Raw genomic sequence first — 24,406 nt, 5'->3', positions numbered from 1 at the left:
GTTCCAGGATTTTGACCCAGTGACAGTGAATGAATGGCGATATATTTCCAAGGCTGGATGGTGTGTGACTTGGAGGGGAATTTGCAGGTGGTGGTGTTCCCATGTGTCTGCTGCCCTTGTCCGTCTAGGTGGTAGAGACTTTGGGTTTGGAAGGTACTGTCAAAGGAGCCTTGGTGAATTCCTACAGTGCATCTTGTCAATGGTACACACTGCTGCTACTGTGCAGCGGTGGTGGTGGAGGGAGTGAATATTTAAGGTGCTGGATGGGGCGCTTGATCAAGTGGGTTGCTTTGAACTGGACAGTGTCAAGCTTCTTGAGTGTTGTGGGAGCTGCACTCATCCAGGCAAGTGGGGAGTATTCCATCACTCTCCTGACTTGTGCCGTGTAGATGGTGGGCAGGCTTTGGGGAGTCAGGAGGTGAATTACTCGCTGTAGAATTCCAAGCCTCTGACCTGGTCTTGTCATTATAGCATTTACGTGGTTGGTCCAGTTAAGATTCTGCTCAATGGTGGCACCCACTCTCCACCCATCGGTTGATTGTGGAGGATTCAGCGATGATAATGCCATTGAATGCCAAGGGGAGATAGTTGGATTCTCTCTTGTTGGAGATGGTAATTGCCCGGCACTTGTCTGGCACAAATGTTTTTCATCTTCCAAAGCACTCTTGATTCAGGAATTGACTTTTTAAATTGGAAAGTTTCGAGTGCAACTCTACTATTTAAGAAAAGTGAGAGAAATAGCATTATAAGCCTGTTAGTTTAAAAACTGCAGTGGGGAATACTTCGAGCAGTTTAAGCTGATCAGAGAGACTCAAGATGGTTTTGTAAAGGGTAGGTCATGCCTAACGAACATAATTAAATTTTTTCAGGAAGAAGCTAAAATAATAGTATTATTACATCAAACAGACCAATCAACCCAACCAGTCAATACCAGTGTTTACATTTTACTCAAGCCTTCTCCCATCTTTTTTCATCTAAATCTATCATTGTAACCATCTGTTTCCTTCCTTCACATATTTGTATAGTTTCCCCTGAGATGCATCTAATCTATTCACTTCAACCACTCCCTATAGTAGCGAGTTCCACGTTCTTACCGCTCGGTTAAGAGCTTTCTGCTTATTATCTTATATTGATGGCCTCTAGTTATGCTCATTCCCCACAAGAGGAAACATTCTCTCTGTATCCACTCTAACAAAACCTGTCATCATTTTAAAGACCTCTATTAGGTTAACCCTTAGCCTTCATTTTTGAAGAGGGGAGAGATTGAGCTTATTTATCTGCTGATATTTATACCCACATATTTCTTGTATCATCCTTGTAAGTCTTCTCCGAACCCTCTCCAGTGCCTCTATAATGTGGTTGACTATTAAGTGGCCACTGAAATGACATAGCAAGTCACTCAGTTCAAGGGCAATGAGAGATGGGCAATAAATGCTGGCCTAACCAACGATGCCCACATCCCATGAACGCATTTTTAAAAAATCCTTTTTATAATATGGCCATCAGATCTGTACACAGTACTCTTTTTAAATGTGGTCTAACCAAGGTTCAGTACAGATTTAGCATAACTTCCCTACTTTTCAATTCTATCCCTCTAGCTACAAAGCCTAGTGCTTTGTTTACTTTCTTTAAATGGGCTTGCTAGCCTTAGTTGCAACTTTTAGTGATTGATGTAGTTTTACTCCGAATTCCCTTTGGTCCTCTACCTCACCCAGACTTGGAGTGAATAGGAGCAGAACATTTTCAGGTGAGAGGCAGGAGATTAAGGGGTATACTGAGAAGATGAGTAGCTGGTTTGATCGATGACAAAGGAGCAAGTTATTTGGACTTACAGATGTTTATTTGCTCCCTTTTTTATTCACTCACAGAATGTGAGCTTTTGCAGGAAATGCCAGCGTTTGTTGCCCATCACTATACACCTTGCTAGGCCATTTCGGAGTTGACCATATTGGTGTGGATCTGGAGTTGTACATAAGCCAGACTGAGGAAAGATAGCAGATTTTCACCAGTGAACCAGATGTATTTTCACAACAATCTGGCAGTTTCATAGTCAGCTTTGCTGCTAACAATTTATTTCATTAACTGAATTTAACTTCCCTAGATACTGTGGTGGGATTGAACCCAAGCCTTCAGATCATTAGTCCAGGCCGCTGGGTTACAAGTCCAGTAACATAACCAATATGCTACTGTACCCACAACTGCTCTTATATGAGAGGCAAAATACTGCAGATGTGAAAATCTGGAGTGAGAAGGGAAAGTGCTATAAGTATTCAGGAAGTCAGACAGCAACTGTGGAGCGTGAAACAGACTTAACAATTTATACCAATGACCTCTCATCAGAGTTTTGATTAATGTACAATTCTAGGGGCTGTTGTTCTTGAGCACATTATCTAGACTGACACTTTGGTGCAGTGCTGAGGGAATGCTGCACTGTCGGAGGTGGAGTCTTTCAGATGAGCCATATTAAACCAGGGCCATGTCTGCCTTCTCGGGTGAATGCAAAAGGCCCCATGGCACTATTCTGAAGGAGAGCAAAAGAGTTTGACCAGAATCCTGGCCAAACTTTATCTTTCAACTAACATCATGAAAACAGATTAACTGGCTATTTATTTCATTGCTTTTTGGAGCTGGGGCCTTGCTGTGCGCAGGTTAGCTCCTGAATTTGCCTATATACCAATTGCTACATGTCAAAAGTAATTAATTGACAGCCAAACATTTTTTGGGATGTCTCCATCCCATAAAAAGTACAGGACAATGCAAATTCTTTCTTTAGCTGTTGAGGAGTTATGTATTACCAGTACCAGTGATGGCAAAGCTAAATACATCATTACCTTCAGGTTAACAAGGCAAGAACTGATTGTTAGCAGCAGAATATTTAGATAGTAGTCCATGTCAAAATGGGTCATCTCTCAAGGTTAAAATGGAACCATGCAACTTAATGAAAGTACAACATTCAGCCCTGTCCTTAAAGATATCTATGGGTGGACAGTGATATGAGCTACGATCCACTCAGCACTTTGCATGCTTGTTAGGAACTTCAGAACAGAGGAGGCCATTCACCCATCAAGCCTATTCCGACATTCAGTTAGATTATGGCTGACCGGCATCTTAACTCCATCCATCTGCCTTGGCTCCATATCCCTTAATACTTTCCCCAATAAATATCTATCAGTCTCAGCTTTGTTATTTGCAATCGATTCACAGCCTTGACAGTTTTAAATGGGGAGAGAGTTCCCGATTTCCCACTTGCTTTGTGACATCACCTCTGAATAGCCTAGCTCTCATTGTAAGGCATGTCCCCTTGTTTTAGACCCCCTCACCAGAAGAACTGTGGCAGATAGAGAAAACTATCAATTCTTCAATCATCCTAAATGCCTCAAAACTATTACCCCTTCATCTTTGAAATTCAAACAAGCACAGGTCTATGAAACTAAAGCGTAGTCACTGTTGTGATGCAGGAAATGCAGCAGCCAATTTGCACACAGGGAGCTCCCATGAGCAGCAGTGTGCTAACGACCAAATCGTTGGAACGTTTTTGCTTGATGAAAGTGTCCGGAGTCCTTTGTGTTGGAAGCTGGGATGAAGAATAGCCATTTAATGAAGAGCAAAGTTCAATTAGTCCAATATTAACATTGTCCTTTTCTCAACAGGGCGTCAAAGGGGAAATGGGATATAAAGGAGAGCAGGGTCTTAAGGGCATCCCTGGTGAACCAGTAAGTATTCTCCTTATTCTCATTACTTAATCTCATTTCTCAGAATCCAATCAAGTGATGACCAGTGTTGTAACAATTCCCTTCCAGGCAATGTTTTGACTTACCCAACCATCCTTACACCTTTCCTTGCTCCTTTCCTTCCCTCTAGGGTGATCCTGGACCAATTGGTGAGCCAGGAGAGAGAGGGCCCCCCGGAGACCCAGGCAGGGAGGTAAGTGCTTGACTGACGCCTAACTAAGGGCTGAAAGTTCTCCAGCCTGTATTCTGTAGAGCGTTGCTTGTTGTGTCACTGATGTTCAAAGCAGCAAACTGGCTGCAAAGCAAGCTAAGAGTGAACATCATAGATCAGTCATGTTGCAGTTCAGCATTCGCAAAGACCACTCATCTGGGCTATCAAGGGTAAATGTGAACCTTACACCTCCTGACTCGGAGGTGGTGGGAATCCTACCACTAAAACAAAGGCTCACACTACCCCAAAAGAACTAAGGCCACATATGATCCGCACATCACTGTATGAGCTGAGGTCAGCTGCCTCAGCACAGGCCAGGGATCAAACCTGGGACTTTTCTGACTGTGTAAGGCTCTAGCACTCACTGAAGAGGCTTCTGCATCCATCAAGAGAGCTGGGTTCTGGGTTGTTGAGTTGAAGATGTAACATCTGCTCTCGCGGTCCTTTTAGTAGCTCAAATGGTTGGCCCACAGCCTAGAAAAATGTCACCATTGTATCCTGAATATTTGCAGGAAACGGCTGCTGAGATCTGCAGTGCAAATGGAAATCGTAACCATAGTGACGAGAAATATGATCATGCTCTCTCCACCAGTTAAAACAATTTGCAGATGTCTGAGGGTCAGTTCCATGGTCCTCACTCTGAGCAGGGTAACTGCAGATGAGAAAACCTGGGCTACATTCCTAACCATCTGTGGATAATGGGGGCTAAGAGTTCTCCAAAGATGTGTGGTAGGAGAACGAAAATTGTAACAAATTTGTTGGGATATTGTTGGACTCCGAATATACAAGAGGCCTTTTGTGCAAGTCGGCCAAAGTCTCAGTGTAGTAGATCCAGAAGTTCCGGGAATAGAGGGAAAACAGTCATCCAGATCTCACATAGACCTCCAGGTGGTTCTCACAGGATCCTTCAGGCCTGGATCCCTAAGGATTAGGGTCATAATGGACGGAAGCTACATAGGAAAGTTCTCAACATCTAACTGGCTAAGCTCAGTGGGGCCCTTATTCAGTAAACCAGCCATTGGCCAGGAGGCTCTGGCCTTCAGGCTTTCTCTCCATATTTACCAGGTAGGATATGGAGGGTCAGGCCCCTCCCCTGCTGAGCATGAGCGAAAATAGATGTACTCAACCACCAAATTTAGCAAGGGTCTAATCGAGTTTGCTACCAAACATCACTTTCCCACAAGAGCCCCATAGCTCCAAGTCATTGCTCCAGTCACCTGGGGGGTGAGCTGGCTGGGGGTGCATTTTTCAAGGCTAGTTAGACCAGTCAAATGGTATCTTTAGGAGAGTATCTAGTAATGGCGAATGAGGATCAGATCATTTTTATCTTTATTTTGAACTCGTTATGTTTCTTTTTATTTGGTTTCAGGGTACTCATGGACCTCCAGGAGACGCTGGTCTAACAGTAAGTATCGTCTGTCAAGCTTGTTTCTTGGCCCAGGGCGGGTGAGGTCGTACGAGGATCACCAACTCTGGGTGTCCATATTCCAGGAGCATTCAGCCCTTGATCCCCTGCTACCAGTGACCCCTCATCCTCTCTTCATTGGTCATCCAACACATCCATCTTTGGAGCATCCCGCCTTCCCATACTGGATAACGATCAGCCTCTTCTCTGATTAGATGATTCTTGACTGTCAAGTCGAGCTGCCATTTTTCCCCAACTCCAATATTTCTGCATTGTGAAAAACAAAATTGTCCAAAGGAAATGAAAGAAAAATACTAATTTTTAAATGCCCATCTGATATTTCTCCCGGAGTTCTTTTTTTTGCTCGCTGCAGTGTCCATGAGATCAATCTTTAATTGCTGAAGATTTTGGAACATTCTAGGAGGGTTGGCAACTCTACTCCTTACCTGAACAATGAGGGTCAAGGTGCCCCCGATATTGAGGCTCAGCCTTATTACCACACCATTACCTTGGGGGAACTGCAGACGGTAGCAGGCAGCTTGCCAGGGGAGCAGGGTGGAGGATCAGGCCTCTAAGACTCTGGAAGCAGGTTCAGGAGTGACTAGCCAAGCTGGGAAGATGGGGCAATTGTGGGGAAGGGGGGAAATTGGTTGCCACATTCTGTTTAAGTGCATACTTAAGATCCCGGGACACTAATTGGTCAACTCAGTAGTGCCAGTGTGTTAATACAGAGCCATGTCTAACTTAAAAGTCATCAGGATTATCCTGGGTCAGGATCTAAGACGTTCCCAACCATCTAGGATAGGAATTAAAAAAAAAAAATCTGCTGGACATTGCTGTGAGCAACAGGGACATAAAATCATATAGTCATTGAAAAAGCTTGTGTTTTTTTCATTTTCTTTGAACCCTTTCAACTATTGGGTATTAAAAATATTAGAGATGGAGGAAGTGCTGTTTCACTAACAATCAAGACCAATCCAATTGGGTAGCAAAGAGTCTCTTTCCTTTCTGATTGGCTGTGGGAAGACGGTCTGCCTGAAAGAAGGGTGAAGGTTTGGTTGGTGGTGGTGGGGGGAGGGGTGGTGGTGTTTCATGTGATGGAACTTCCAGAGATATGGCCAACTGGAGTTGACAGCCCTGGAGTCAGCACCTTCAGCTGCAGATGGCAGATGCAATAAAAAGTGTCAATGAGCCATCTTCACTGTCTCCATCAACTAGATCCTGAATGCCCAAATTCTTAGTATGTCCTCATGGTGTGCTCTCTCCCACTGATTCTTTGTTGAATTGCTGGGTAAGGCCTCAGGGTAAGGGCGATGTCTCCCTCCTCTCTAATTTCTCCTGATTTTCATTTTCTATAGGACTGTGATGTGATGACTTATGTCAGGGAGACGTGTGGATGTTGTGGTAAGTTCATTTGTTTATGTCAAAGTAGAGGCCTTCACTCAGGGGTCTTGTTGAGTACAAAGTAAAAATATCAGCAGGGAACCATGCCCAATAGGAGCATATATCAGTAAATCACGAGGATTGTGCAGCAGTCTGTTTGCACATCCTTTTCCAGGAAAAGCACACCCACTCATCTAAATTCTGGCATCATAGGTTAGGAACCTCCTAGTTAGAGGCATCACGGAACGTACCTCATTAGCATAGATTACTGGTTGGCTTCCTGTCTGAAACTCAGACCATTGGCTTGTTTCTTTTCCTGGAGCCATTTGAGATGAATCCCAGCTGCCAATGGCTGACACAGCCTCCCAGATCCCATGAAAGAAGAAATCTGGTGGCCAATTATCAATGGCACCCTCAAGAACTGTGGAAACTGGTATTGGATTACTGAGCTGGTGACAGATTATCACCACCACCAACCCCCCCAGCCCACCTTTTCAAACCTTTGGGTTTGTCAGCTTAGAGTTGAAACAACACCGAGGTTACCAACTCCAAAGTTACCCATCCCTCCCAAGCTACACGTACCATATATTATGACTACCCTTTCAGCCTTCTCTGCCTCCCAAAGGGTAGTCACAATATATGGTACGTGTAGCTTGGGAGGGACGGGTAACTTTGGACTTGTGATTCACCAAGCTTTCCACCACTGATGATTTTCCTCATATCTGGGTCTGTTGTTAACTAATTGATAGAGATTGATTGCCATGATTGGTCAATTCCAATATTATTTTATCCTACGACTAGCAGGATGGTAGAAGGCCAATGAGATGAACCCTATTTTTTTTCATCCAGAAATTTTTACGTACCTATGTTCCTTTGTTGTTCTACTAAGTGGCCTAATTAATGTTGAATCAGTCTGGGCTTTGTATTAGCTGGCATCCTTGAAGCCCATCAAATTGCTCCACAGGATTCCTCATGCGATGTATAAAACTGAACCGTGTTGATGAGTACAATTTAACATCCTTTATTTTCCATTCCCTTCCCTTTTTCCTCATTTTCTCCTTTGTTTCAGACTGTGAAAAGCAGTGTGGGCCGCTGGATATTGTATTTGTGATTGACAGCTCAGAGAGTATTGGGCTGACCAACTTTACCCTGGAAAAGAATTTTGTCATCAATACTGTTAGCCGATTGGGCATGTTAGCCAAGGATCCCAAATCCAAAACAGGTCAGCAATTAAGGGAAAGGTCGCCCCTCTTATATGACCCTCCTTCACATTCCGCGTTATGGGAAACTTTCTTCACTAATAAAATGTCTTGAAAAGGAAAGTCTTTTCCAAAATTTGGATGTAAATGGACTTTTCTAATCACCTTTTTTTATGTTTACTCTTGAATGCATGCCGCTGGTGCATTTTCTTTCAAAAATTTAAATAATGTACTTTTGAACTGGTGAGGCCTGGAGCTGAAGGAGGTGTAACTAAGGTAACAGTTGCCTGGCAACCCTAAGTCTGACACTAGCAGCCATTACTACCCTCAGATTCAAGATGGTGACCAGATACAGAAGCTCACTATGCACAGTTGGGTTTATTTTTTTGACGTGACTCATGTTAACAATTTATTTTGTGATTTTGGAATGACTGTCCCTTCTCCACACCAAGCAGGGATGTCGGCCATGGTACAGCCTCGAATCTATTAACAGTCACACCACAGCCTATCATAAACCGACCCTCACCTTAAACATGCTGAAACAATAGTTGCACCTAACAACTCACTCTTGGTTGTATGTGCACTCAGATTCTACAATGGGGCTCAACACTCGACAGCCAGTAACACGTCCACGCACACTCCTATGAGCTCACTCTGAAACCATTGTGGATCTTTGCACCCCAGTTCCACCCCATGTTAATCAATCACGTTAATGCTCACACATGCCCCCACGGCCAACTTACACTCCCACCCTCTGTGATTGGTCAGCCGATGACAGCCCTTCTTTTGAGTCTCCTTCATTAGTCTCCTAACCTTCCTTTCAGTGACGCCCTCTCAAATGTGAACGCTATAAAAGGGATTTGATCAGCCCCTGCAGGGAGAATATAAATACCTCTCTTACCTTGTACTCCGTACATCTCCAGTCTTACAAGTGTGGTATGTGTTGCTCTGTAAAGCTCCCAGTGGAATGACCAGTTGTGACTGTGGTTTGCATTTAACTTGTGAATTGCAGGAGCCCGTGTTGGTGTAGTCCAGTACAGTCACGAAGGAACATTTGAAGCTGTGCAGCTGAACGATCCAAAAATAAACTCGCTCTCGTCCTTCAAGGAGGCAGTGAAGAAGCTGGAGTGGATAGCAGGCGGCACGTGGACCCCCTCTGCCCTCAAATTTGCGTACGACACGCTGATTAAAGCCAACAAGCGCGATAGGGCGAAGGTCTTTGCTGTGGTGATCACGGACGGCCGGCACGACCCACGGGATGATGACGCATTGCTCAAGTCCCTGTGCAAGGGCGATGTCATAGTCAATGCCATTGGCATCGGGGACATGTTTGCCAGGGCACAGGACGACGAAACGCTGAAGTCGATCGCCTGCGAGCAGGACGGGCGGGTGCAAAAGATGAACCTCTTTGCAGACCTGGTGGCCGAAGAGTTCATTGACCAGATGGAGGAACTGCTGTGCCCCGGTAAGTACAACTAACGGGAAATGGCGGATCATTCCCAATGATCTTAAAGCTGCACTGCAGGACATGGTGCAAGTCTATGGCGGGCATATTGTCAAATGACAACTATCTTGGTCCCAGTTCAAATTTCCTGTCTAGACACCTTCATAAAGTGTGGAGTGTGGGAACAGGCCATCATTTTGTGTCTTCCTGGTTAGGGAATGGTGCATTCCAGGTTTTCAGAGGAGAGTCAGAAGCAGGGATCAAATGACCTTAACTAAGGATATAAGTTATTGTCTCTTCCAATTTATTTATAGATTCTTACTACAATCGGAAACGTTTTTATATCTTCTTTTTTCCTTTTCAGACCCTGAGATTATCTGTCCTGATCTCCCCTGTAAAACAGGTAAGTTACAAATACACTAAAATGCATTGCACAGGTGAGTCACACAGAGAGCTGATTCATTATACATGGACATTATACAGACCAGATTTATACCGCATACACTGTACCTAAGACCATATAGAGAATGTATTTAGACCATATGTTGCAGACCAGATGTAGATTGTACATAAAGTTTAAGACTGTTGCTGGAAGTAAATATAACAGAATGCCTTTCTGTCCCCCACGCCTCTCTCTTTACAGCTGTGCCTTGTCCTGACGAACTTACTCTAAATCACTTTGGTGGGAAAAATAGAATACTCTAGGAATAGAAACATCAAGGTCCCTTTCCGATAGGGAATTGTAGAGAAGCTTAGACTGAAATTCTTTTTTTTAAGCAAAATAAAAATGAGGTCATGTTTCCCAATAAGATAAGAGTTTGGATTAGTACTTTTATTTCCCAGTTTTCACTTTTTTCGTTCTGAGTTGTGTCTTTCTGCATAACAAAGGAGTCACGAACAGAAGTACAGGAGCCCTGAGTAGTTGAACACGCCAATTCCAGTGGGGGAGGGCCATCAATTGTGCCGAAACACCAACTTCCTTCATGTAAAGCAACATTTATCCCAATCAGCCAGCAGGGGATATTTCCGAGATCTCGGGGTGGCACACGCCAGAGCCGTGTGATTGAGGTAGGGGTGGGGCCTTCTCTGATCCCACTTCCATGTTTCTGGGTATCTAATCACAAGATTCAGCCAGAAATTAAAAAAACAGAGATAAAAACAAAAAAACTATGGATGCTGGAAATCCAAAACAAAAACAGAATTATCTCGAAAAACTCAGCAGGTCTAGCAGCATCGGCGGAGAAGAAAAGAGTTGACGTTTCGAGTCCTCATGACCCTTCCGCAGAACTGAGTGAATATAAGGAGAGGGGTGAAATATAAACTGGTTTAAGGTGGGGGTGGGGGAGAGGAGAAGTGGAGGGGGGTGGTGTGGTTGTAGGAACAAGCAAGCAGTGATAGGAGCAGATAATCAAAAGATGTCACAGACAAAAGAACAAAGAGGTGTTGAAGGTCATGATATTATCTAAACAAATGTGCTAATTAAGAATGGATGGTAGGGCACTCAAGTTATAGCTCTAGTGGGGGTGGGGTGGAAAGACTAGCAGGGCATAAAAGATTTAAAAATAATGGAAATAGGTGGGAAAAGAAAAATCTATAAATTATTGGAAAAAACAAAAGGAAGTGGGAAGAAACAGAAAGGGGGTGGGGATGGAGGAGGGAGTTCAAGATCTAAAGTTGTTGAATTCAATATTCAGTCCGGAAGGCTGTAAAGTGCCTAGTCGGAAGATGAGGTGCTGTTCCTCCAGTTTGCGTTGGGCTTCACTGGAACAATGCAGCAAGCCAAGGACAGACATGTGGGCAAGAGAGCAGGGTGGAGTGTTAAAATGGCAAGCGACAGGGAGGTTTGGGTCATTCTTGCGGACAGACCGCAGGTGTTCTGCAAAGCGGTTGCCCAGTTTACATTTGGTCTCTCCAATGTAGAGGAGACCACGTTGAGAGCAACGAATGCAGTAGACTAAGTTGGGGGAAATGCAAGTGAAATGCTGCTTCACTTGAAAGGAGTGTTTGGGCCCTTGGATGGTGCGGAGAGAGGAAGTGAAGGGGCAGGTGTTACATCTTCTGCGTTTGCATGGGGTGGTGCCATAGGTGGGGGTTAAGGAGTAGGGGGTGATGGAGGAGTGGATCAGGGTGTCCTGGAGTGAACGATCCCTACGGAATGCCACCGGGGGGGGTGAAGGGAAGATGTGTTTGGTAGTGGCATCATGCTGGAGTTAGTGGAAATGGCGGAGGATGATCGTTTGAATGCGGAAGCTGGTGGGGTGATAAGTGAGGACAAGGGGGACCCTATCATGTTTCTGGGAGGGAGGAGAAGGCGTGAGGGCGGATGCGCGGGAGATGGGCCGGACACGGTTGAGGGCCCTGTCAACGACCGTGGGTGGAAAACCTCGGATAAGGAAGAAGGAGGACATGTCAGAGGAACTGTTTTTGAAGGTAGCATCATCAGAACAGATGTGACGGAGGTGAAGGAACTGAGAGAATGGGATGGAGTCCTTACAGGAAGTGGGGTGTGAGGAGCTGTAGTCGAGGTAGCTGTGGGAGTCGGTAAAAAACCAGGTTGGTGCTGCAATCTGCCCCTGAACCCCGCAGAATAGAAGCTCCTAAAGGCACCTTTGTGGGCAGGTGGAAAGCCTTCAAGTAGGCCGCAATTATCAGTTTGCAGCCCAGGTTATTTTTGGGGCCCCTGGGGGAATGCTGCTGCTCCTGAAGGGCCTAGAAAAATAATTAGTCTCTTACCTCTGCTGGGCCTCTTCTCCTCCATTGCCCGTGGAACTGGTCAGCAGAGTGTAAATGGCACAGGCTTCAAACAGCTTCAACCTGATACAGCAATCCGAGTCTGATTTGCATCATAGATTCTTGGACCCCATATTAAAAGAGGTAGGGGTTTTTGCCACATGGTGGAAGGCCCCTTTCAAAATGGTGCAGCCATATCACCGGTGTTAACCGGGCAGAACGAAGACCAACCACTTTTTCTGAAGCCATTGGCCTGTAAACGCTAGACAACTGTGATCAAAGTTAAGGAGCCATCACTTGTCGAAATACTGGCTGGTCCAGACCAAACCCTTGTTACATGATATTTGCCCTTCCATAGTAGAATTGGGAGCTATCACTGGATAGTGTGATCAACAACAACTGCTTGCATTCATACAGTACCTCTAATGTAATAACATATCCCAAAGCACAACACTGAGCTATGTAAGGAAATATGAGGATAGGTAACCAAAAACTTGGTCAAAGAAGTAGCTTATAAAAAGTGTGTTAAGGAAGGAGTGGGAGGTAAAGACAGAGAGGTTTATGGAGCAAGTTCCGCAGCTTGGGGCGTATGCAGCTGAAGGCACAACCACCACTAGTGGATTAAAATCGGGGATGCTCGAGAGACCAGAATTAGAGGAGTATAGATATTTCGGAGGGTTGTAGGACTGGAGGAGGTTACATGGGTGAAACCATGGAAGCATTTGAAAACAAGGATGAACATTTTAAAATTGAGGCATTGCTTAACAGGAAGCCAATGTATGTCAGCGAGCACTGGAGTGAATAGGACTTGGTGCGAGTTTGGAGACAGGCAGTGGAATTTTGGATGGCCTCAGGGTCACAGAGGGTAGAAAGTGGGAGGTTGGCCAGATGTGTGGTGGAACAGTCAAATCTGGCTGTAACAAGGGCATGGATGCAGGTTTTAGTGGCAGCTGAGTTGAAGGTCAGGCGATGTGACTGAGGTGGAAACAGGCGGTCCCAGAGATGGCATGGATATGTGGTCAGAAGCTCAACTTGGGGTCAAATATGGCACTAAGTTGTGAACAGTCTGGTTCAGTTCACACAGTTTACCAGGGAGAGAGCTGGAATCAGTGGCTATGGAATGAGCGTTGTAGCAGGGACTGGAAATGATGGCTTTGGTCTTCCCAATATTTCATTTGGTCCAAATTCTGAATGTTGATTGGCCACAGGCTGTAGGAAATTGCTAGATGATGATGGGGGTCACAAAGGCCTCACTGCTGTTTTGCTTTAAACACAAAAGGGAGGGGGTGGTGGTGGCAGATGTTCAACACCCTTTAGTGGAATTGATATGACCGCTTGAACCTTCAGTGGAGTGGACATCAAGGATAGATATGGGCTTTCATACTGTCAGTGAATTGGACACCATGGATAGACATAGCTTTTGGAGCATTATTGGAATGGACAGATGAACCCATGATGTTAGACACGTGGACCACAGAGGGAATGGTTGTCATGACAATGTGTTAGCCTGACTAACCAGCGCAGAGTTGGGGTGGCATTGATGAATCAGTCCAGTGCCAAATCCCTCAGCAAACAGAAACACTTAACAAGCTGAGAGCACTGTAGGAATGGAAAGATGTGTTCAGCTTTATGTGAAAAGGAAGTGCATGGAGCTGACTACACATTCAGCAATAGAAGCATGCTGCGTGGACATGAGCAAGCACAATGTAAAAGGAAGGTGATGTCTGGGCCAAAGTGTGCATTACATGAAGTAGGAGGGGAGGTATGCAGTCAACTATGCAGAAGGATCTTTCCTGCCGAGCACCCAATTTATATTATAGAACCATTTCTAATGGAAATGACTCTGTAGTGAGGCCAAATTTATTAACCCTGGGGTGGATGTAGCAACATTGGAGTAACTGCAAATACACAAGATCCGAGTGTGGAAAGTTATTCAGAAGCAGCTTGTGTGGTTTTCAAAAGAATCTTGTGCATGCACAGCTACTGCAAAGTCATAATCACATTTTTTTTTCTATTCTGACTCTAGCCCTCACCTCTCTGCTGAATCTCCTTAGTGGCAATCTTAAACTGATGGCCTATCAGTGACTCCCCAGACAGTGGAAATGGGTTTTCCCCATTCACTCTATTTAAAACCTTTTGTAATTAAAAAACAAATACTCAATTAAATCTCCTTTTAGCCTTCTCTGCTTCAGTACAAGTACAGTGTCAGCTGTGGCTCAGTGACCAGCAACAGCCTGGGCCTCTGGATCTCTAATTCAGTGACATTACCACTAAGCCACTGCAATTCTCAGGCGAGGGAAAATGTTGTATAAGTGCAAGGTTTGCTTGCTTGTTTTCTTGTCCTTTCTACAGTGGGATCCTCTCTGGTATTCTGTGCTCCTATTTATAAAAGCTCCAATGCTGTCCAAGGCCTCATTTGGCTGTAGAAGTGCAGTTCTGCCTGCAAAGCATTTTGAGGGAGACTAGGCCGGTTAGCTAGTTACTGAGTGAATGGTATACTCTGCCAGTCAGTGTCGGCGAGCCTAAAACTCTTCTTTTTAATCGTTTTCAGATATCTTAAACAGTAACGATGCACACCCAGTTATCCCACCCTTCCCTATGCTTGGGACCTACCCTGGTAACTGGTTTCACTCAATCCAGGAATTTAGATCAGCCATGCAAACTGCTCAGAACCCAGACACCTACAGCAAACTGGTAGCGACCATGGCTTACACCGCAGGGATGGCCAAATTCTCCACCGGAGAGGAGCGAAAAAATTGGACAGACTTATTCATAGATTCTTTTAAAATGGTCTACAGCGATATAACGGGGGATGTTGAGAAGGCCATGGGGTTGTGTTAGGAGAATAGGCTGAGTGCTGCCTCCGTGGTGGTTAATGCTCCACGGAACACACCGATTCCTACCAACCCCATGCTATCGATGGGCGATGAAAAGCCAGCTTGCCTCGCAGCTTCTTGTCCTGAGCCTTGAATCCTGTCACCAGGGGCCATTTGCAGCTGGTCAACAGGGCAGGCTAGAGGGTGTCAAAGGGTCGGGAAAGGCCCTTCGGATGCAGAGGTTTGTGCAGCTGCGTTTAGACTGCCGCTTGCTTATCTTGGGTCCCAGGAGATATTCCCCGGGCCTTTTGCACTCCTTAATCCAGCTCACTTAGCCCCTGCAATAGAATTGTGTGATCCAAACCACACACAAAAGATAAAACCTGGATCCATGAATCTGCTGCTTGGGATAGGGGAATGAGATTTAGCAGCCTAAAGGCCACAGGAGCTGTCTGATGGATCTCTTGGAATCTAGGGCAAGCAATGGTCCATTTCAATTAAATCAGAGAGATGGGGTGGAGGAGCGAAACAGAAATCTAAACTTGCCTTGGCCTGGCTGTGACGCAAAGCCTGTTCCTAAAAGCAGAAATTGCTGGAAGTACTGAGTGGACCTCACGGTATTTGAAGAGGCCGACTGGCGATCCTCCAAATTGACATTGGGGTTGCCAATTCTGGATGGATTCCTGGAGATTTTGTCCATCTGGCCTCCTGCATCCAACTGCCCCACCTCCAGGCTCCTGCCATTGGTTGCCAGACGTCCATCCTCCCAACCTGCACTCTGCCTTCCCAGCCAATTGGGAAGCAGGCTCTTGAGTATCCCATTGGATGATGCTTGACATTCGGGCAAAGAGCCCTTTTCATCTCACCTCTAATATTTTTATAACTATTCAAAGAGAGTTTACAAGAACAAACCCCCACAATTTTTGTAATGACTCTATATGACTCTCTTCCCCTGGTGGCTTACATCAGTGTCCTGGAGTTTAATCTTTAGTCTTAGCAGGAGGCTTGGCAACCCTAGTTGATGCTGAGTTTGGACGAGGGAAATTCCCAGGAATGTTCCCCTGGCATTCCTCTTCTCTGGATGCCAATGGTCCGTGTTGTGTTCCCAGCATTTCCTGATTGTTTTCAGATTTCCAGCTTTCTCCATGCCCCTCCCATCTCTCCGCCAACTCCAGCTGTTGTTAAGAGGAGGAGCCTGCATCTGCTGCTATGTTGTCTGGGTGACGCGCACTTCTGCCATTCTAATGCGTTTTTAAACATGTACATGTATCACTTAATAAAAGTTTCATTTCATTCTCGGATGCTGGCTGATGTTTTAATAGAAAAGAAGAAGGAACAAACTTGCATTCATAAAGCACCTTTCCTAACCTCAGGACATCAAAAAGCACTGCCCAGCCAATGAAGTACTTTTCAAGTGTGGTCACTGTTGTAATGTAGCAAACCTAGCAGCCAATTTTGCACACAGCAAGACCCCACAAACAGCAATGTGGTAACAACCAGATAATCTGTTCCGAGTGAGGTTAGTGGAGGGATAAATATTGGAACAAAACATCAGGAGGAACTCCCCTCTGTTCCCCTCAATAATGATATGAGATATTTTATGTCCACCTGAGAGGGCAGATAGCGCTTTCGTTTAAAATCTCATTCTGAAGGTTGGTCCTCTGAGTGTCAGCCTAAATTATGTGCTTAAGAGGGACTTGAACTCACAACTTGTGACTCGGAGACAAAGGTGTTACCGCTGAGCCACAGGTTAAGAGTCAGGATGGTTTTGGGGCAGGCCATTTGGTAGACTTCCCATTTACCCAGGCAACAGGTTTTAGACTATAGCCCTGCACGGACATAAGTGAATCCATCCACACCTGCACAGCTTGGAAACGCTTTCATTCAAGGGTCTCCAAACGTCCCCCCCCCCCCCCCCCCCAAAGAACTGGTGCTCGATGATATCGCAATCCCAGTTCTGTGTTGGAAGGGGAATTGTGAAGTTTACAGAAACCATTGGTTTGTTAATCTGCACTGTGAAACAGTCTAAACATAAAACAGACTGTGGTGGAAATGCATGGCAGTTCAGTCAGCCCCTGGGAATGAGCAGCTGGGCATTGATGCAGAGTTTTGTCAGGATGAATCGGCACCTTTCTGACACAGGCAGGTCAACCTGCCTTCGCTCTTGTACCTTTTGTGATGCTGTTAAACCTGCCATGTATTCCGAGAGGCTTTGAGTTTGTTTCTTGATTCATATTGTTCTGAACTCAGCCCCAACTCCATTTGTTGTACATCGAGGAGTGGAGTTTGGGGGAGTGTGGGGGTGGGGTGGTCTAGGCTTTTGGGGCCTATAGTGTACATGGAACCTGGGGGAGAGGCTCAGATCCAAAGATGGTTTAAATCCAAATTCCTGCTGATGTACATATATCTGAAGTTGCTGGTATTAACCGACGTTGGCGTTCTGATTTAGGATTGACCTAGCAGCGAGACTGTGGTGCTCAGGAGGAGCCCTCTTCCCAAATCTTGCCACAAAATTCAGACAGGACAAACCAGCGTTCAATAAGTTGCTCAGGCTTCAAGAGCCTGAATACTATGTCACTGGAGGAGGCGGGTGGCTTGGTGTGACATGGATGTCCTCGGCTCTCCAGCATCGCAGATTAGTTGGTTCAGTTGGCGAATTTCCCACCAATGGCATTCCTGCCACCCATGTTTGGGTCTTCTTGGTTCTCCAGCTGGCATACTATGAGCGGAAAGGAGGAGGATAGTGGAGGAGAAAGGTTTCCATTTCAATAATGCTGTGAACGAGCTCCCAATCAAGAACAGAAAACCTGATGCTCAGAAGCTTGGACCTGAAATGGGTTAGGTTGTATTGAATAGACACATTCTGAGCCATTCGAGACTGGGCACGATTCTAGAGATGCTGAGTGGCGAGATGATCCTGTTTGGGATTATTTCTACGGCCACGGACCTGTTTATGGATTCAACTGGAACCTTTCTTGCTTTCATCCATTCTGTTTTATAATGAGAGCAACAGGTGATCAAAAACCAGGAGCAAAGAAAGCTCCCTCCTTATTTCTTAAACCACCCTGCAATCAACTGGAGCCTAACCACGGACATCCTGTGTGAACCTGAGGGGAGGAGGCATTCCAACACATTCTCACTGCTCCGTGCCCTTCACTCATGAGGGGAAGAGGTGGAGCAAAGTGGTCATTGTCGGGAAGTCACTGAATGGCTTGTCTACTCTCCCAATGGAAGTGAAATTCCCGAATTTAATGTTAAACAGGGCGATTCCATGGCCTGTGTTGTTCAGGATTAAATCTGTTGCCACTGACTGGATTGTGAGTGGATTACGTTAACTATGGTATAGATGCCTTGAGAGAGCACATCTGTTTCTTCCGAATCCTAGGTGACGTGTCTCAGTTTGCGAAGTAGAAATATCTGGACTGCTCATAATGCAATCCAATTGAGCCAATGCCTATTTTCCAGATGTTCCTTAGACCTCATGTTTGGCCTGTGTGGACATTCATACCTTCCTTCCCATTACTCCATTGTTATAAAGGAGAATAGATTACAACCTGGCAGCTTCTCCTTATTGGTCAGCACCAGCATTTTAAAGGAAGTAGGTGAGCAAATGGCAGTTCGGTTAGCCAAAATCTTCCTAAGGTTCTCTCGATTCAAGAATTGCCTCGCTTTAGATTGGGAAGTTGCAAATGTGACTCTGTTATTTAAGAAAGGGGAAGAAGAGAAATCAGGAAATTGTAGACCTGTTAGTTTAACATCTGATGCGAGGAAGTTCTCAGAATCTATAATGAAGGATCAACTGACAGAAAATTTTAAGCTGATCCAAGAGAGCCAAGGTGGATTTGAAGTGGGCAGGTCACTTAAATAAACCTAATTGAAATTTTTGAGGAAGTAGTGAAAGTAGCAGACAGGGGAATGAATATGAATGCAGTTTATATGGATGTCCAGAAGGCATTAGATAAGGTTCCACAAAAGAGACAGTTGGCTATAATTAAAACTCATGGAATTGATGGCAACTTATTACCCTGGTTAGGAGTCAGTAGAAGGCAGAGGTGAGGGATAAGAGCTTGATTCTTTTTCTTCTTTATTCTTTCATGAGATGTGGGTGTCACTGGCAAGGCCAATATTTGTTGCCCATCAACTGAGTGCCTTGCTAGTTAAGAGTCAACCACATTGCTGTGGGTCTGGAGTCACATGGAGGCCAGACCAGGTAAGGATGGCTGATTTCCTCCTGCAAAAGACATTAGTGAACCAGATGGGTTTTTACGACAATCGATAATGGTTTTGTGGTCCTGGGACTAGCTTTTAATTCCAGATTCATTAATTGAATTTAAATTCCACCAGCTGCCATGGTGGGATTTGAACATTAGCCTGGGCCTCTGGATTACTAGTTCAATGACGCTCCCACCATGCCACCTCTCCGAACTAATTGAGAAGGAAGTGACTAGTAGTGTTCACAAGGATCTGAGTTGGGGCCTCAGCTATTCACTATATTTATTAATGACTTAGATTCATGATAAGGAATCATACAGTATATCTGAGCTTGCTGATAAACAGAGAGAGGTGGCATGGGAAATAGTGTAGGCCAGAGCATAACATCACAACAAGACATTGATAGATTAAGTGAGTGGACAAAAGCTGTGACAGATGGATAACGATGCAGGTAAGTGTGTGTTCATCTGTTTTGGATGAAAAATGAAATGATCCAAGTATTATTTAATTGGTAAAAGGCTAGGAGCATTGGAGGTCCAAAGGAATTCAGGGGTCCATGTACACTGATCACTAAAATAGTAGTGGTCAGAGACAACAAAAATTAAAAAGGCAAGTGAAATGTTAGGGTAATTATAACTGCAGCAGTAGAGTATAAAGGAGAGGAAGTTTTGTTCCATCTATACAAAGCCCTGATTAGACCAGATCTGGAGTATTGTCTACAGTTCTGGACACTGCATTTTCGGATATATTGACCTTGGAAGGAGTACAGTGCAGATTCACCAGAATGTTACCAGGTCTCCAAAGAATTGGTTTATGAGGCGAGATCACAATAAACTAGGCTTGTAGCCCCTGGAATATAGAAGGTTTAGGGGTGATTTGTTTGAGGCCTATCGGGATTTTGGGAGGAATTAATAGGGTTTGCTCTGGTTGGGGAGTCCAGAACAAGGAGGCATTACATGAAAATCAGAATGAACCCGTTCAGGGGTGATGTCAGGAAGCACGTCTCCACACAAAGGGTAATAGAAATTTGAAACGCTCTCCCTCATGAAAACCCAATGAGGTTGAAGGTCAATTGAAAATTTAAGAACAGAGTGATAGATTTGTGCTAGGCCGGGAAATGAGACCAGACCATGGCGAGCTGACAGGAGGAGCAGAATTTATTTTTGGCAATGTGCAGAAGCTTTGGGATCGGTGGGTCACACATTATATCGGTGCTGGACTTGACCGTTTAGATATGGAGAAACCATTTCCTCTGGTGAGGGGGCTTAAAAACAAGGAAACATCATCTTAAGGTTGGAGCTTAGGACACCAAGGCAGATCATCTGGTCGTTGTCCTTTGTGGGAGCTTGCTGTGTACAAATTGGCTGCCATGTTTTACGATTCAAGAAAGCACTGCATTGGTTGCAAACCACTTTGGGATATCCTGATATGGTGAAAGGCGATGTATAAATGTGAGTTATTTCTTTCTTCTCACTAGGGCCTAGGGGAGCTCAGTTGGATTTCTATGGTTTTCCCCCGGTTGGGGGGGAGGCAGGGGTAGGGGGGGGTGAGGAGGAGCTCAGATAGACGGAGCCGGATAAAATGTACTCTTGGTGTCTTTTCCAGAACTCGCAGTGGCCCCGTGCATGCAGCGCCCAGTGGAACTGGTCTTCATGATCGATGGCTCGGAGAGAATGGGCACCACCAACTTCCGGCACGTGCGGGAATTCGTCGAGAAGGTGGCGACCACAATGCCCCTGGCCCAGAGCAACAGTGATGCCATGCGGGCTCGCATCGCCGTCCTGCAGTACGGCAGCGAGGATGAGCAGCAGCTGGTCTTTGGACTCAGCCACAACCTGACCGCCATCCTCGACCCCCTGGCCGCCATGAGCTACCTGGACTCGTCCTCCAGCGTGGGCTCCGCCATCATCTATGGCATCCGCAACCTGGTCCAGGCTGCCCGGCGAGGGGCCGAGCTCTCCTTTGTCTTCATCACTGACGGCACCAGTGGCAACAAGAGCCTCGGTGAGGCGGTAGACTCCATGCGCAAGCACAACGTTGTGCCCACAGTGATTGCCGTGGGGCCAGAAGTAGACATGGACATCCTGCTGCAGATAGGGTTAGGGGAGAGGGCGGCCATCTATCGAGCTGCAGACTACTCCCACATCCTGCAGACCAGCTTCTTCAACAGATTGTACAAGTGGATCTGTTAAGGACTTCAAATCCGGCATTCTGCTGTCCCCCGAGAGATTCACATAAAGTCGATCCCCGAATATCTTTCTGTTCTTAGTTTATGTTATTCAGGAAAAGGGTAAAACAAGGTGCTTCTTTTTTTAAATATATATATCGATTATTTTTTACCATTGTCTTTTTATTTTCCATTTATGCATTTCAAGCTTGCTAGGCCCCAGGAGAAAACCTGCTCGGGTTGCCCACACTCTGCTTGGACGGGTCCCTGGCCGCTTCATCAGATGGACCCACCCGCTCCTTCCAAACTCTCAACCCGATTGGCAGGCAACATGTCCATCCTCGTAGGCCACCGCCCTCCCTGCCAATTGGAAAAATGAGCGGATAACTCATGACGTGATTGGCTGATACTCGGTTGTCAGTCAAATGGAAGGTGCTCAAAGATCATTTTAATTTTTTTTTAAAAAAAACAGCTATTTTTAATGCCACTAGAATATTTTTTTCCCCGGGTCACTGGAATGTAAATCTCGAGTTCTTGGAAGTTTCATGATAATCCCGCAGTGTTGGCAACCCGACAGCTTGCCAGACGATCAAACACTTCCTTTCTCTTGTGCTAAGGCTAGCACTGCCTCAGCCATTTTGTTTCTTGTAACATTTTATAAGCGGCATCGTTTCGAAGTGTGCACTTATCATTTTATTTTTTCGCAAGCCATGGAGCTGGAAGTTTTCTAGAAGATCCAAAAAGCATCACTTGACACCGAGGCCAGCACCTCGGATTAAAACTTCCTGCCCCTCCCCCTCCCCTGCCAACAACGGGGGCTGCGATAAAGGGCTAATGCTCCAGGTAGGCCCCGGCACCTTACCACAAAAGCCAAGTACTGCAGATGCTGGAAATCTAAAATCGAGGCAGAAAGTGCTGGATATACTCAACAGGTCGGTCAGCGCCCGTGGAGGGAGAAACAGAGTTGATGTGTCAGGCCGATAACCAACAAAAAGGTCATTGACCTTAAACATTAAATCTGTTTTGCTCTTCACGTGCTATCTAACCTGCTTCAGCATCTTACTGTTGTCCTTCCTCCTTTTCCTGATTAACCCCTTCCTTACAAAACACACGTGGAACACACAACCCCAAAACCCAGTGTCTTATCTCACCACCGCAACCCCCCCCCACCGCCCCCAAATCCCTGACCAAGAAAGGGATTTGGCTCTTAATCGTTAACGCTGCCCACGTGCGCCTCAAAAGCAATGTGGCCTGGCCTGAGAAAGAGGGTAGAGTCCCCACGACTGAAAACGTTTTGTGTTTAAAACAGGCAGTCACTTAAGATTAACCAAAAAGCAATGACCATTAAACTTTGCATTAACATCGGTTTCAACCGGGTTTACTGATCAGTTCACACTGAATGTGACAACCCAAATCACACCTCATTAAGGTGCACTTACACTTTGTGTACATAAACCCTCTTAACCCAACAACCCCCCCCCCTCCCCAACCCCCGTGTGGGTTTGTCCTGAGCATTGACTGCAGTTTTAATAAAGCTATTTACGTAGCTTGCAATCTTGTATAGTTTATTTATGATCTACAATATCCATGTTGTACAGTAGAGTACTGTAACAGCACTTCCACATTACACCAGCCGTCAGGTATAGTGGGCAAATTGTGCACATAATCGTTTACTGGGGTGGGACTGGACAAGTAAAAGGGGAGAGAATGGAAGCCCATCCCTAAACTTAGCGATTGATCTGAATCCCCCAAGATCCCCAAGTTTACACTTTTGAAGGAGGCCATTTTCTTTTGCCATAGGTTATTTTTGGGGGGGGGAGGGGTGGCTGTGGGGAGATTGCCATGACATGCTCCCCTCTTGCCAGCAGGTGGTGGTGTTGCACAGTGTGTTACAAGAGGCTTGCCTTACCTGCACTTTTAAGCTCAGTTAAAAGAGATTCAAACAAATGTTCCTTCTTTTCAGAAAAACGGCTTGTGAAAGTTTGAAATCTCAGGGTGAGAAAGGGAAAGTGCACATCCAGTAAGCCGGCAGCTGAAAGAGAACTCTGGGGTTAAAGTTCCAGCTGTGACCTCCCCCCTCAGGGCCGCTGTTCCACTGAAAAATTGCCCCTAAGTAAGTATCCATTTCAGACACTGGCAGATCTTCCACGGGCCTGCTGGCATCTTAGTTGTTTCATTTTTCTTTTAGTGCACGGCGACTTTGTATTGGCCCCTGTACTCACCGAATGAAAACTGAGCCCGTAGCAGGCCCGGAGTGAGCCTTGCTTGGGTGCTCAATCGGGCACTGAGTCTGCACTGGTGCTGCGGACCTGCCGTAACTACATCACCAGCGCGGAGTGCCAGAGCTCTGTAGCCAATGCTTACGACCGTTCTCTTGAATCAAACTGTCACCCGCTGGTTCATGCTTTCTCACCACCCTCCCAATCCTGCCCGCCCACCCTGTAACATGAAGTGACTGTACCAGTGCCAGCTCTCTGCCCTGGCACTGGTCTCAGCGAGGTCCTGCCATCCCACTGAGACCCTCAGCCTTCCTTGGGTGAAACAGTCACACTTTGTCACCAAGCTCCTGTGAATTTGTGCCTATCTTGTATTGAAAACCACAAAGCTTTGTAATATATATTTCTAGTGAACGTTCATACAATGAAGTAGTCCATGTCAATTGTTCTTAAAAAATGTTTTTTTTCATACGGTTTGCTGCATCCAAATTTGAATCGTCTGTACTGAATTTAAAAACCAATAAATGGATTTTCCAAAAATTCCTGCAGATCTACTTTGCATAATTAACGGAACTGCATCCTGAATGCCTGCTGGATGGTGATTGTTTCGAGTATTCCTGCCCAGTGTGCCAGGCAGCCTTGTCTCGAGCTCTTCATTGTGATGAGGTCTATTTGTTTAGTTATTCAGTCAGCTGCCAGACTGTGCCAGTGAGTGGCACCACGCTGTGCCCCACTCACCGAACAATTGCACTTAACAGCTCCCCAACTACCTTCTGCGGCCTTCCATCTGTCCAACCGCTCTCTTGCCTCCACCTCTGATAACTAGTCCTTGCTGAAACCCTTTCTCACCTCCCTCCCCAAGGATCACCCACTGACCTGAGCTTGGTTCCTG

General features: G+C 45.6%; 1 protein-coding gene across 4 annotated transcripts in view; it reads left to right on the top strand.

Moving 5' to 3' along the window:
* Positions 1-24,054, top strand: part of col6a2 (collagen, type VI, alpha 2) — a 90,725-nt gene extending 66,671 nt beyond the window's left edge. For 3 of the 4 annotated variants that reach the window (XM_041200477.1, XM_041200478.1, XM_041200475.1), the window contains exons 22-29: positions 3,651-3,713; positions 3,862-3,924; positions 5,312-5,347; positions 6,706-6,751; positions 7,800-7,952; positions 8,942-9,394; positions 9,738-9,776; positions 20,737-24,054. In XM_041200477.1, the coding sequence (XP_041056411.1) occupies positions 3,651-3,713; positions 3,862-3,924; positions 5,312-5,347; positions 6,706-6,751; positions 7,800-7,952; positions 8,942-9,394; positions 9,738-9,776; positions 20,737-21,323 (1,440 nt within the window). In that variant the 3' untranslated portion in view covers positions 21,324-24,054. Of the gene's footprint in view, positions 1-3,650; positions 3,714-3,861; positions 3,925-5,311; positions 5,348-6,705; positions 6,752-7,799; positions 7,953-8,941; positions 9,395-9,737; positions 9,777-14,654; positions 16,213-20,736 lie in introns of those variants that run through there. The other variant, XM_041200479.1, reaches the window with a different exon arrangement.
* The last annotated feature ends 352 nt before the right edge of the window (positions 24,055-24,406 follow it).

The sequence above is a fragment of the Carcharodon carcharias genome, chromosome 12 (genome assembly GCF_017639515.1).
Source record: "Carcharodon carcharias isolate sCarCar2 chromosome 12, sCarCar2.pri, whole genome shotgun sequence".
In the NCBI taxonomy this organism is placed as follows: Eukaryota; Metazoa; Chordata; class Chondrichthyes; order Lamniformes; family Lamnidae; genus Carcharodon; species Carcharodon carcharias.
Note: the sequence above shows the minus strand (reverse complement) of the source record. Positions and strands in the feature narration are given on the sequence as shown.